Source organism: Helicoverpa armigera, chromosome 5 (genome assembly GCF_030705265.1).
Source record: "Helicoverpa armigera isolate CAAS_96S chromosome 5, ASM3070526v1, whole genome shotgun sequence".
Lineage (NCBI taxonomy): Eukaryota > Metazoa > Arthropoda > Insecta > Lepidoptera > Noctuidae > Helicoverpa > Helicoverpa armigera.
In genome coordinates, this window is record NC_087124.1 from 2,484,751 (window position 1) to 2,497,504 (window position 12,754).

Genomic DNA, 12,754 nt, shown 5'->3' on the forward strand with positions numbered 1-12,754 from the left:
CAGTAGGTAGGTAAATACATACAAAATAGAAAATTCATCATACTTTTATTGAATGTATTGTACAACTGTGCTTAAAGTTAAACTATTTATTTCATAACAATTACTCAGACTTATGCTAATTATAAATTAATTATTATTTAGTTCACCTATTTTTTTTAACGTAAAACAATTGTCGCGAGATAAGAATCATTCGATATTGTTAAAATGGCGGGTCACTGGAATCTTAAAACAATCTCTCAGGATTAACGAACTCTCGATGGTAACGTACTAAGTATATTATTATTTAGTTTATACACAATAATATTGAATTGAATTCAATAATATCACAGTACAGTTTGTTCTAAACCACAACGCTTAAACATCCTAGTTATTATCGGGCTAGCCTAAATTATAATATGAGCTAAAGCTGATTATAAATGTAGGCACTTAATAACAATTTAATTTAAAATGTACCTAATTTAGGTACCTCGATATGTATTTAAATAATGCAGAATATGCATCAGAATATGTCTGGATTTAGATATGTTTCAGGCCTAAATAGGTGTTATAAGTTTAAACTGTAATTATATTGAAAATACTGTTACAATTTTAAAGATTTCTTGGTAGGTACACTGGTTTTAAACAAGTTAGCTACATATATAGCTAGTAATACACTTTGTTGACCTTACATCTACGAATTGACCAAAGACTAAGTTAAATACTTGTAGAACAACCTAAGTAATTGAGAGATTGAACATTATCTACCTACTTACAATAGTTAGACTATCTTACGGTCGTATATTCTAGACTTCTAGAGGCAAACAAGTGATTTACAAACTTAACAATATTGGAAGCAAAACTGAACTTAGCTTAATATCTTATTGTAATACTATTTACTGTCAAAACAGTTTCAGAAAATTCGATACTGCGATAATAAGTAGGTATAGGTGTTTCATGTCCGTCAGGATGGATGGTCACTACGTACTTCAAAATATAAGTCGAGAGAGAGTCGCTCAATATAAAACCACGACGTTTTGAAAATAACTTTTTAACTCTAACTTTTCCAAAATACTTCATACAGCTTTAACAATAATATACTGAATGCCGTGCTCACAATATCAAAAGTGCTCAAGAGAAGGTTTTCAACCTTTACAAAATATTTTACCTGTATAACCCATTTAAAATTCAAAATTCAACAACAGCATGTTTCGTCAATCCAACGCAAAGTAAAATTTAACGATTTCAAAATAACATAAAAATATTCTGATAACCGTCCACTTAAGTTAGTTAAGTATGCTTGACGAAAATTTTTGACGAAAATCTTTAAGTACATGCCTAGGCAGGTCCTAGGAATTCTTCGAGAGGTTTCTACCGTTAATAGATTGATTACAAGCGAATATAGTCTGTAACGCTACGCAATAAGAGCCTTTTCTTTCTCAGTCTTCCAGTCCTCTTCATCCGCATCGGGTATACCTCTCCTGTGAAAAAAAAATACAAATTAAAGTACGCGAAAATTGAAGTAGGTATTGATAAAAATGGTGGTAATCGATTTTTAAAAATAGAAAAACATATGCTGTTTCTGTTGATGTGTGCCAGAAATCCCTGTAACAAATAATTAGAATGCTCTCTTTGTAACGAAAATATGTGTAAGTACTAAGTAGTGTATAAAGTCGTAGTGATAGAGTAGAAGAAGAAGTAAGGGAAAAAACGAACACAACATATATTTAAATAAAACGATAAAGTAAGTTGTATAACAAATGATTTATTGCTTATCTTACTTTGAGCAGTTACTACAATGTACAGAACAAACGTTCATGTATAAAAATATAAAAATACTAATTGAGCTAATACTTATATCGATGTTGACTAGCCATAGACATTTAGTCTAATTGTTTAAAATCTCCCTGCTAGCCTTAATTAATGTCATGTCAAATGTCATGTATATTTTATTTCTTAATAGATTAAGTAGCATTACCGCCAATTTTTATAATGCCTTCTTAATATAAGAATAGGTCTGTGCCCAAGAGTAGGTCAGTGAAGAAGTAAATAGGCCATCTTTTTACAAATGCAGTTCTTCTACTGGTGTTCTAGGCTGAGTAGCGACTATAGATACTTTCTTTTTCCCATTATTATCCCCTATTACTCTTTGGTTGTCTTCTACATCACGTTTTGCTGTTCGCCTTCTAAAACGAACTTTGTTGAAGGATCTACAACAAAAAATGACCTATTGACTACTTACCTACACAGGAAAAAGTGACCAATGACAAAACTGCAAAGTAATATGATGAACGAAAAACAACACAACTCACGTGTTTATTTTCTCCTTACTTCGCTGCATTCACTCATCTCCTCTAAATTACCCCACTGTCTCCAAACCATTTAAAATTTCAAATGATTTGAAGAGTATTTCCCATTTTGCACGATTTTCGGGAACGTAGTCTATCCTTCTCAACTTGTGTTAAATCAGCACATAGCGTAGGTAGCTCTCTACAGAGAATCAAAATAATAATTAATAAATCAAAAGAGCACTTACCCGCAAAATCCTTGTTCCTGCACGATCCTCTCTCCATCTGCCATAGTCTGCGGCATGGGCCGGCCCTTCGTCTCCGGGAGGACCATACTGATGCCTGATCCGAGCACGGATACCACTCCCAGGATAAGCAGCGGTAGGAGAGTCCATAATCGTTCCTACAGTGAATGAAGTTAAATTAGTATTTGTTAAAGCTTTTAGTTTAACAATGATTGGTTATGCTAGTTGAAGTTTTGAATTCAACTGCTTGTAGTGTAGATTTGAAGCTGCTGTTAAATTAACATCTGGACTGTAGCATTTAAATATTGTTAGAGTAAAAATATTTCGACGAAATTATTCATGGAATAGTGCAGCCTTACTTGCTCGACGTACAGCTGCGTACGTGCGGCACGTAAAGCAAGATAAGTGCTTGTAAAAAAAAAGAATAGCAATAAACATTCTCACTTTATCGAAATCTTTGTCATAGTAAATTGAATTTATTTTTACTTGAAGACAAAAGAATATCTTGTATCGAAAAATATTTTTCTAGAACAAAAGAAGATTGTTTAGCTATCTTACCGAAAACACAATATAAGGCGACAGCACAGAGGCGATGTATCCGCTGATGTGCAGCGCGGCGAAGCCCGAAGCGCGCACGCCGGTGGGGAGCAGCTCGGCCGACCACTGGATCACCGCCGTGTACGCCATGTTGATGAAGAAACGGGCGCCGATCGCCATTGAGGCTTGAGGGATGCCTGGCGAATTCAATGGTAGGTTAGCTTTCTCTTTTCCAGAATAATTGGTGGCCTAGTGGGTCAAAAATCTCTCAAGTATGAGTGCGCGGGTTCGATCCCAGGTCAAACAAGGACCAATGCAACTCTGGACATCAACACGAACAGATTAAAAAGATGAAGAAAAATATCGAGGAAACCTACTATAAAGTCTGAAATCAGCTAATCGCATTTAGCTAAGTGTGGCAATTAACGCGCAATCGTTCCCTGTGTGAGAGGAGGCCTGTGCCCAGCAGCGGGACGATAAAAAGCCTGATGATGATGATAAGAAGTCTATTCAAGGGTGTTACCTTTGGGCACGAATATGGCAATTCCGATGAGTACACTCGCTATGCTCAGCGGGCCAGCGGTGAGGTTTCTACGTCCCCATCTGTGAAGAGACATAATAACATTAGAATTTTGAAATAGGATTTTCGTATAAAAGTCCATAGAAAATGTCCCGATGTATTGGTTTTCCCAAGATCAAAGTAAAATTTGGTTTATAGATAGGTACAAACATCCTCTGGGTACAGCTCAAAGGTCTTATTCCCAGAAACATTGTATTCAAGCTAAGTTACTTCCAGCACCTACTACGAATAAGAAAAAGCACCTCTTGGGCTGAAGGCACTTACCTGTCAAGCACAAAAGCCAGCAGCGTCACTGAAGGTATCTCCGTAGCCGAAGTCAGCGTAAAACTGATGAAGAAGTCAAGTCCGAACGCGTCAGACATCCTCACCAGGCCATCGAACACCACAGCACAGGACATGTACAGGATCAACATGAGGATCATGATTGTACGGAGGGGGACGCTCTTCATGAGGACTAGGAGAGACTCGTTTGTTTGTTTGGTTTGTGTTGATGCCACCTGTGAGGAGGAATAAGGGGTAAAATTAAGGGTTACCGTTGAAGATATGGAGAAGGCTCTGATTATTTCGGTCTTGGATCTGAGGATTTTCTATAGTATTTCTAAAAAGGAAGCGTCACTTAGTGGGGCAGCTTCAGAAAACTCTTGATATAGTCTACTCTTTCCGACAAGTCATATTCTTAAAGTAGCCTTTAGTTCTAAGATCCAGTTAACTTCTCTGATAGGTTTGCAAGTAGAAATGCGAACTTACGATAAATTCATCCATGACGTCATCAGGGATCTTGGTGCCGTTCACCTTCTCGAACTTCCTCAACACTTGCACCGCCTGGTTAGTTCGGCCTCGACTCACATACCACCTGGAAGACAGACATTATAACTATTTCTTCCACAAGACCTTATATGCCACCTACTAATTAGGATTGCATATAAGGTAGGCAATAACAGAGATTACAGAACAATACCTACGGTATATAAAAGCTTAAGCAATTATCACTTGTAGTTCAGCTATCACAAGTGAGTTTTTAGATACTTGGGTCATTTATGATCCTTGTCTTCTCAAAAAAAAGTCATATTTCTTCAATATGCAAAAGTGTTCATTTTTCAGTTCATTTATTTTTAATGAAATAGTTCAAAAGGACCTCCATCTCTTACCTAGCGCTCTCAGGCAACACCCACGGCGCTAACAGCACAATAAACATAGGGGTCGAAGTGACCCACACGAGCAGTCTCCAGTCGCTGATCCACAGCGCCATCCAGGGTAACGACACGCAGCCCAACCCGAAGTACATCGCGATAGAAATGTTCGCCACCCATGTGCGGTGACGAGCGCTTATGTATTCCAGAACTGGGGAAGAATGGAAAATAGTATTATTCTGCGTGAAGTTTCTTCGAAAATTAAGTCGGCGATTCAGGCAAATCCTTTATAACTTTTTATAAAGCTGAATTTGTTTGTTTGTTTGCTTGCTGGGACCGGTCGGTGGTGCGATTATATAAAAAAGTGGTAGACAGCCCATTTAACAAGGAAGGTTATATAAAGGATATCTACTGAACTACTCATTTACGCGCAAGACTTTTTTATCTGTAAAATCTATTGCTAACACATTTTATATCGTTGCCAAAGAAAGAGTCATCCTCATCCTCCGAGCCTTTTTCCCAAACTACGTTGGGGTCGGCTTCCAGTCTAACCGGATGTAGCTGAGTACCAGTGCTTTACAAGGAGCGACTGCCCTATCTGACCCCCTCAACCCAGTTACCTGGGCAACCCAATACCCCTTGGTTAGACTGGTGTCAGACTTACTGGCTTCTGACTACCCGTAACGACTGCCAAGGATGTTCAATGACAGCCGGGACCTACAGTTTAACGTGCCATCCGAAACACAGTCATTGGCGTCTAAGATATACTTAGAAAGTACATACAAACTTAGAAAAGTTGCATTGGTACTTGCCTGACCTGGAATCGAACCCGCGCCCTCCTACTCGAGAGGTTGGTTCTTTGCCCACTAGGCCACCACGACGCCAAAGAAAGAGTCAGCAACAGATTTAAAAAAGCTTTAACTTTAATGGACGTTTCTGCAACTGACTGTATACCCAATACGTTTAAATTAATTTCATTGCCATGTAAAAATGAAAATTGAAATTACCTAAAATATAAATCATCATAAATGCATTGTCGAATGCCATGCCGACGAGGAACCGACAAAGCACGAAGTCCCACACGCTGGTCGTGAAGATCGTCGCCACGCCGCCGATACCGCCGATCAGATTGGCACCTGGAAAACAAAAATACATTTGATTTTTGATTGTTTACTTTATTTATAAATTATAATATTTCTATTCATTTGGTTCCCAATACCGGTAAGTACTTTTTTGCTAGTTATAACATGAGTTTCTTAGGACCTACCTAAGTATAGATATCTAAGAGACCGATGACCGAGTAAAGATGATCGGCTGTTTGAAAATTGGACTTCCTGATCCACGATTAATCATATTAATCGGGCTATTAAGGGGCTATCAATTTATAAAGATTGTTTTCTTATTAGGTTGCCCTAAATGTATTATTTTATGCTTCCCACATTGTCATCTCAATGTGACCATGACGTAATTGCAAGATTGTCCCAAATGACATGTTGACAAAAAAACACTAACAAATGTTATCGCCCTGATTCCCATAATACAGAATAAACAAATGTGGACAGTTTATTATCAAACATCTGTCGCGGGCGACACGGCAGATGGCAAACATTATTACTTCATTATTTCGATGTGTACAGAAATCATCGTTTACTTAATGTTTTTGCGTCTGAACGTAAATGGAAATAACGTTGGTAAATAATTACAATGCATGATGAATACTCAATGATTGCATCAGCCGCGGGTTTTCACAACCCCAATTTTATGTGGAAACTAAACAAAAGACGTTTTTTATCATGTCAATCATAGAGTAGATTACCATCATCATCTGCCATAGCCTGTTCTTCGACTATTAGTCTAACCGCAAGTTGTAAATGGATGCCTTACTGACGTCACAAAGAAATAGTAATAGGTAAAGGATCTTAAAATCTTACCCATGATAGCAGGTACCCTTCCAAAGTGATCAGCAACCCAACCAAGGATGATGCCACCAGCGACCGCCCCAGCGAAGAACACAGCTGTAGCCATGGGTACGTAGCCAGCATTCTCACACACCCAGCCTCTCTGGAATACGTAGAAACTTCTTGGTTAATTGGAGCAATTGTTCCAAGGTTGAAAAAGAGGTTTATATCATGTAATCTGATACTGCGGGATGAGGGCAATTTTAAATTCACGATGAATATATATATTTTTTGTTTTTTTTTTGGCACTACCTATAGTATAAAAACTAAAAGTAAATAAGTATTATAGCTATCCAGACGAACTGGTATTATTTATTTTATTGCAACGCAACGCAAAGTTTCTTCACGCATTGTTGTCAGGTCATGTCATAAGTTTTTGTTCATTTATTTTTCTTGCAGCCTTTATTGAAATCGGCTTTTTTATTTGGCTCATTGAAAACCAGTTTAATGCATTCATGTTAAACTCAACATCTGGTGCCTTATAACTCTTTCAATTTTGTTTCGCACTTATATCTCCATGCTTTATCTCTGCCTTTTTTACAAATATTTATTAAACGTTAATATGTACTATGTAGATGTCTGGGTCTCTCTTCCTCTTTCCCGCAAAAACTACCGAATGGATTTTGATAAAACCTGGCAGTAACATAGCTTATATAAGTACCAGAAAATCACTCAGGCATGCTAATTTTTATCCGTATGTGGGAAGTAAGTCCCTCAGGAAGCGGTTGACACCGCGGGCAGAAGCTATCATTTACGTATATTTCCTTCTCACCTCAGTAACAACAGTCTGATACGGTATATCGACCATCTCGAAGTCCCAGCCGTGCTGGCAGGGTATGGTCGGCGTGCCTGGTGGCGGCGGGGTCAGGGTCTGCAGGACCTGCGTCCAGTTCACGTCGAAGGTGGAACATTTGTCCCACACGCCTGTTTCTGCACCCGGAGCTGAGAGGTTGCGTCTGCAAGGACCAAATTGTACTTTATTAATTGGATGTTAGAAATGTAAATATAAGGTTAGAAATTAAAGGTTAGAGAATTAACTGTGGAAGGGGGTGAAAATATGAGTCCAGCATTTTATTTTTGACGAAGGAAAATAATGTTAACACTAATTTCGGACATAAATAAAATATTCTTCTAAGTCTTAAGGTTAAGGTAGCTCTTTAAGATTTTCTAATATTAAACGCCTTTTATTAATTAATGATACCAGAGGGCTACTAATTGTCTACGTTTCAAGAACACCTGAAAAGGCGCCATAGAAGAAGAATCAGCAAAATCGGAACAGATGGTCAAGCCTACTTCCTTTTCAAGCAAGAATAGCTTACAAATTAAACAAAAGCTATCTGGAAGTAGGTACCTACACTTAGCAACAGTGAACAATACGGTGTAAGTCGGTCTCATCATGACAAAATACAGTCATATCCGTCGTCTTCTTTCAATTGACGGATTACGGACATGCGATTTTGTTTTTTTTTTTAATCAGATAAAACCTCTATTGTAATATATTTTATCTGTATCGATTGTATCTAGACGGAAAAAAGGCCTTCTTGTTTTTTTTGCTAAAGATAAGAAGTGCGAATTTTTTACACGACGCGACGCGACGATTTGTATACTTTTTGCTTTTGATCGGTTAAATGATATGCCTACTTCATTTGAATTGCGCTAAAATACTGCGAAAGTTCAGTTAGATGACCTGACCGATGGCTAAACTTATTTTAATGCACACAATAGTTAATAAATTAGCGGTAAGTCAGTCAATCTTTATTTAATGAAAAAAATGAAACCAATTTAATTTTTATCTACAGTTTACAAAAGAGGCTCTGGATTAGACTACCGAGGCCACTGAGTTTTAAAGGAATATCTAGCCTACACAATGTAAACACGATTGGCACAGATTTACAAATATGGTAAGTTGTAGTCATTTTACTAAGCCTTAATAACCATAACATTCATTAATTGGGTTATTAAGTCATGGACTAATATCAATCTTAAGGCAATCAAACTTTTAACTAACTATAACATAATTAGCTGTGTGATTTAGAGCTAAGCTAAGCCGTATATGGAAATGTGACTGAAGTAATTCATCAATATCAATATTTTATGTTGTATGCCAACAGCAGTTCCTTTATCTAATAGAAGCGTGTTAAAAAGTGGATATACATACATATACCTACTTTACCTAATAAGTATGTGTAATATCTAAACTTGGTTAGTAATAATTAACACTATCGAGTAACACCGTAGAAAAATGTCGCAAAAATAAATTGGATAAAAATGACAATGGCTGGAAGAGGATAAGTTGTACCGGTTCCGGATCAGGAAAAATAAAATTGAAGCAAACGAACTATCTACTGTTTCCGAGAAATAATTCATTAATCGAAGTTCATTAAACATGAACTCTAAGAATCATGAATTTGCAATTCTTATCATTTGACTGATATTTAGTCTTTACTTACCTATAATATTTAGGTAGATATATTTGCGGAGGTATTTTATTAGGACCCATTTTCACGAACGACGGCCAATTACCTACTTCCTTTCCTCCATTTTTAGATCAATATCTAGGTAACTACTAGTACCATGTCAATTTGACGTACGATATCGAATGATCCACTATCTGACGCCCACATATGCAGCTCACGACAATTACCTAAATATTTACCTACATTTTAGTACAGTCTACTTCAGGTCAGTGGTAACAGTTTTATAGAAAAATCGTACTTATTACTATTGAGTTAAGGTACATGACAGTTACCACTGATGTGCAGTCTACGGTACACCTATCACGTCAATACACGACGGGCCCAACAATCGGTAGATCGCCTATCAGTCTAAATTCGCTTAGAGATAACTTTTATGGAAATGGCCTTGTTTCTCTTAGTTTTAGCCGGTTTTAACCGGTTAATAGGATTACCAAAGATGACGGGTGACTTTTTTCTATGGCTCAGATGGTTTATCAGTGATGTCCTCCTAGCCGATTATCGGCCGTGGCGGCTGTAAAGAGGTTGGCCATCTACGCAGGACATATTATAGTGCACAAGCATTTGCGCAGACACAAGTGCACACTATTTCTTTCACCGCCGGTAATCCTACACACCATCTACTATAACAACTGAAGCATTTCATCATTCCTTAAAATAGTTACACGGCTACTTATAATCTTTCCATTGATTAAGGAAAGTTTACACAAATAATTACAATCGAGTGTCTAGATCTGATATTTACGATGTAATCGATTTTGTGCAACACGTTCTAAATAATACAATTTCCCAATTACGAAAACAAAACCATAATCTTTACCTGCTATTTTACATTAACTCGTCATCAACTTAATAAGATTTAAGGCTTAATTTCTAGTAATTAAACAATTCTTATCGATACCTAAACAGATACACGATTACATCACTATATCGTAGTGATGTCAAAATACACGTGGATCGATTAATCGGTAATCTTTATCGATGATAGTAGGTATAAGGCCATTGCGATCGTAATCTATTGAAGCGACGCCTACCAACCGACACGCCTGAAATATCCTATTTTTAATTTTGCTGATGTAATAATTGGTTAATTAATATGTTTACGCAGTGACTTGCAGTTTCATAAAGTTAGGTACCTACTGGTCCAAAAGCATTGAAAATTCTCATAAAGAAAAATAACTAAATGTTCTATAACTATCTTTCTCTTGTAACCAAGCTTTACGAGAGAAAATAAGCTGAAAAGCAAACAAAAGAGGGAGGGTTGAGCCTGAAAGGCAAGCCCTGTAAGCTTCATAATGAATGCGAACTATACTTCCACAGGACTCTTTTTAAAGGACATTTTTTAATCTCCCGTAGGCATAAATCCAGCTGTAGGCTTGTAGCTATGGATAAGTGTCATAGGTACTCTACGTTATTTTGCGACGTATAGATTTCTGTGAAGTGCTATTGATATGTTTTCAAATAAGTAAGTGGACGGGGATCAAAATTTTGCTTTATCACCGATAGCTTAGCTACTGTAACACGGGAACGTGTTTAGACTCGTTCTAATCCAACGTCATCGAAGTTCTTTTATCAGACGATTAAAACATGCTGCCTCATCGTAGCTCATCTTGTATAACTCTATCGCTCTCTATTTTACGTGTTTCGTATCTTATCGCACTCTTCCGAACTTGTATGAAGTTGGCAGGTCGGTACAGGTTCGAGCTAGTCTAATCTGTGCGACCGCCATCGCCGATGCCACCCACGCACTGAGTCTGAAGTCTGATGGGATTAGGGAATGATGCGAAAAAAAATAAGCATCGTAAGCTATTTTGAAAACACTTTAAGTCGAAATCGTCGACAAATGTCGTTCTTGCAAACACTATGATTCGAAAAACTGTTTGAATTGTACGATTTTTAGAAAATACAGTTGTTGCGAATTGCATATCCAATCTGGATTTGTCTGAGGATCGAACTTGCGATCCAGATAAAACTTTATCTCTGTATTGGATATGGGAAACAAGAGCAATGGTACGGAAGTATAGAAATCAACAATGTTATTTACCGCAGCTACACTACCAACTTAAAATTCTAAAATTATTCTCCACAAACCTGAGTTCCATATCCAAATGTGCCAATTCAGGCACTGCACACCAATGGCGCTGCGGCGTCGCAGCTATAAACATCTGCACGAAGTACACGTACGCGAAGAAGAAACCGAACGGCATCATACAGACGAACAGTAGCTTCTGATAGCGCCCCATCTCGCCGACGTGCTGGAGCACCAACTCTAGAGCGTCTACATCGCTCTTCGGTTGTTTTGTTAGCTCCTGTTTCGCGTCCTGCAAAAGAAGGTTTTATTTTTAGCTTTCGAAAATTAAAATTATGGAGATGTTGAGTAAATTATACCCTATAATCCTTGGCTCGTAGCCAGAATGAAAGTTGGAATTGTACGTATTATAGATTATGTTTTTCTCCGGTTTCTGTTCGTGAAACATTGCATATTTGGGCACATTTCTGTCAGGGACCAATTAGAATCCATTCCAACAAAAGATATTTTTGAAGCATTTTTTCTAAGGTCTAAAATTTATAGTTTGGTACTTGTATATACCACTTTGTTTTATTTACACAAAAGCTGACATTGAATTGTTGAAGAAAAATAACATTTAGCAAATGACAAGACCCTAATTACTATTCAAGAACCAAGAACTGAGGGAATCTAAATTGTGGGCGTATAAGCGAGCACTTTCAATCCAGGACTACTGCAAATATATTCTACGTTACTCCGAAACACATTTATTGAATAAATTATTATCTTAACCCAATACATACTAAAGTTGAATACAATAAGGATAAAGCAAGGCAGATTGGTTCGTTCAAGAGTTTGTTCACCTTGATCGATGTAGGTAAGTCATTTATTTCAAGAGAAAATACCAAAAGTTGTATTTCCATGAATTTTTGAATATATTTTTGGGTATTATCTTAATTGTCCTTTCCTTTTATGTAATATCCGTGCACTTTATTCGACTTGTACTTTATGACAATTTACTCATGGTAAGTTTTCATGGCATGTTTGAGCCGGACAATATTTTATTTAAAGATTTTTTTATTTATGTTGTACAAATTCAGATTTGGCTACTCTAAATTTGGATGCGCGACGTAGTAGACTCTAACCATTGCTGAAGAACTTTTTAGACTATTTTTTTTTCTTAGAAAGCAAACATAATGTGATGTTTCCCACTCTCATTACTATGTTATTCTTTAAAATAGTTTTAAGTTAGAAGCAGGAAGTGGACCTCTGGGAAGCATATGTTTGCTTATGTATACAAATGGTTCTCGATTTAGGAGAGAGTGCCAAGATGGCCACGGAGCCTTCTCACTGGTCTGGTCTCTGATATACGGATGCATAAATTTTTCAGGTGACAGCATTCACGCTTTATGTGGTGTTCAATGAGTAGTTTTATTTTATACACAAAGAACACCATCTAGGTATAGGTTTTATGTTAAAAATGCAAAAGATCTCGCCAGCTAAGCTAAGATAAGCTGTAAGCTTCCAAAAGAAGGTATGTGTAATGTTTTTAAAAAAT

At 37.1% G+C, this 12,754-nt stretch overlaps 1 protein-coding gene across 3 annotated transcripts in view; it reads right to left on the minus strand.

Moving 5' to 3' along the window:
* Positions 1-28: 28 nt before the first annotated feature.
* Positions 29-12,754, minus strand: part of LOC110376589 (solute carrier family 22 member 3) — a 38,696-nt gene continuing 25,970 nt past the window's right edge. For 2 of the 3 annotated variants that reach the window (XM_049842438.2, XM_049842437.2), the window contains exons 2-12: positions 11,280-11,509; positions 7,487-7,670; positions 6,688-6,817; positions 5,764-5,892; positions 4,775-4,967; positions 4,374-4,479; positions 3,891-4,123; positions 3,570-3,649; positions 3,068-3,243; positions 2,513-2,667; positions 2,024-2,186 (exon numbers count right to left, since the gene is read on the minus strand). In XM_049842438.2, the coding sequence (XP_049698395.2) occupies positions 2,039-2,186; positions 2,513-2,667; positions 3,068-3,243; positions 3,570-3,649; positions 3,891-4,123; positions 4,374-4,479; positions 4,775-4,967; positions 5,764-5,892; positions 6,688-6,817; positions 7,487-7,670; positions 11,280-11,509 (1,764 nt within the window). In that variant the 3' untranslated portion in view covers positions 2,024-2,038. Of the gene's footprint in view, positions 1,458-2,023; positions 2,187-2,512; positions 2,668-3,067; positions 3,244-3,569; positions 3,650-3,890; positions 4,124-4,373; positions 4,480-4,774; positions 4,968-5,763; positions 5,893-6,687; positions 6,818-7,486; positions 7,671-11,279; positions 11,510-12,754 lie in introns of those variants that run through there. The other variant, XM_049842439.2, reaches the window with a different exon arrangement.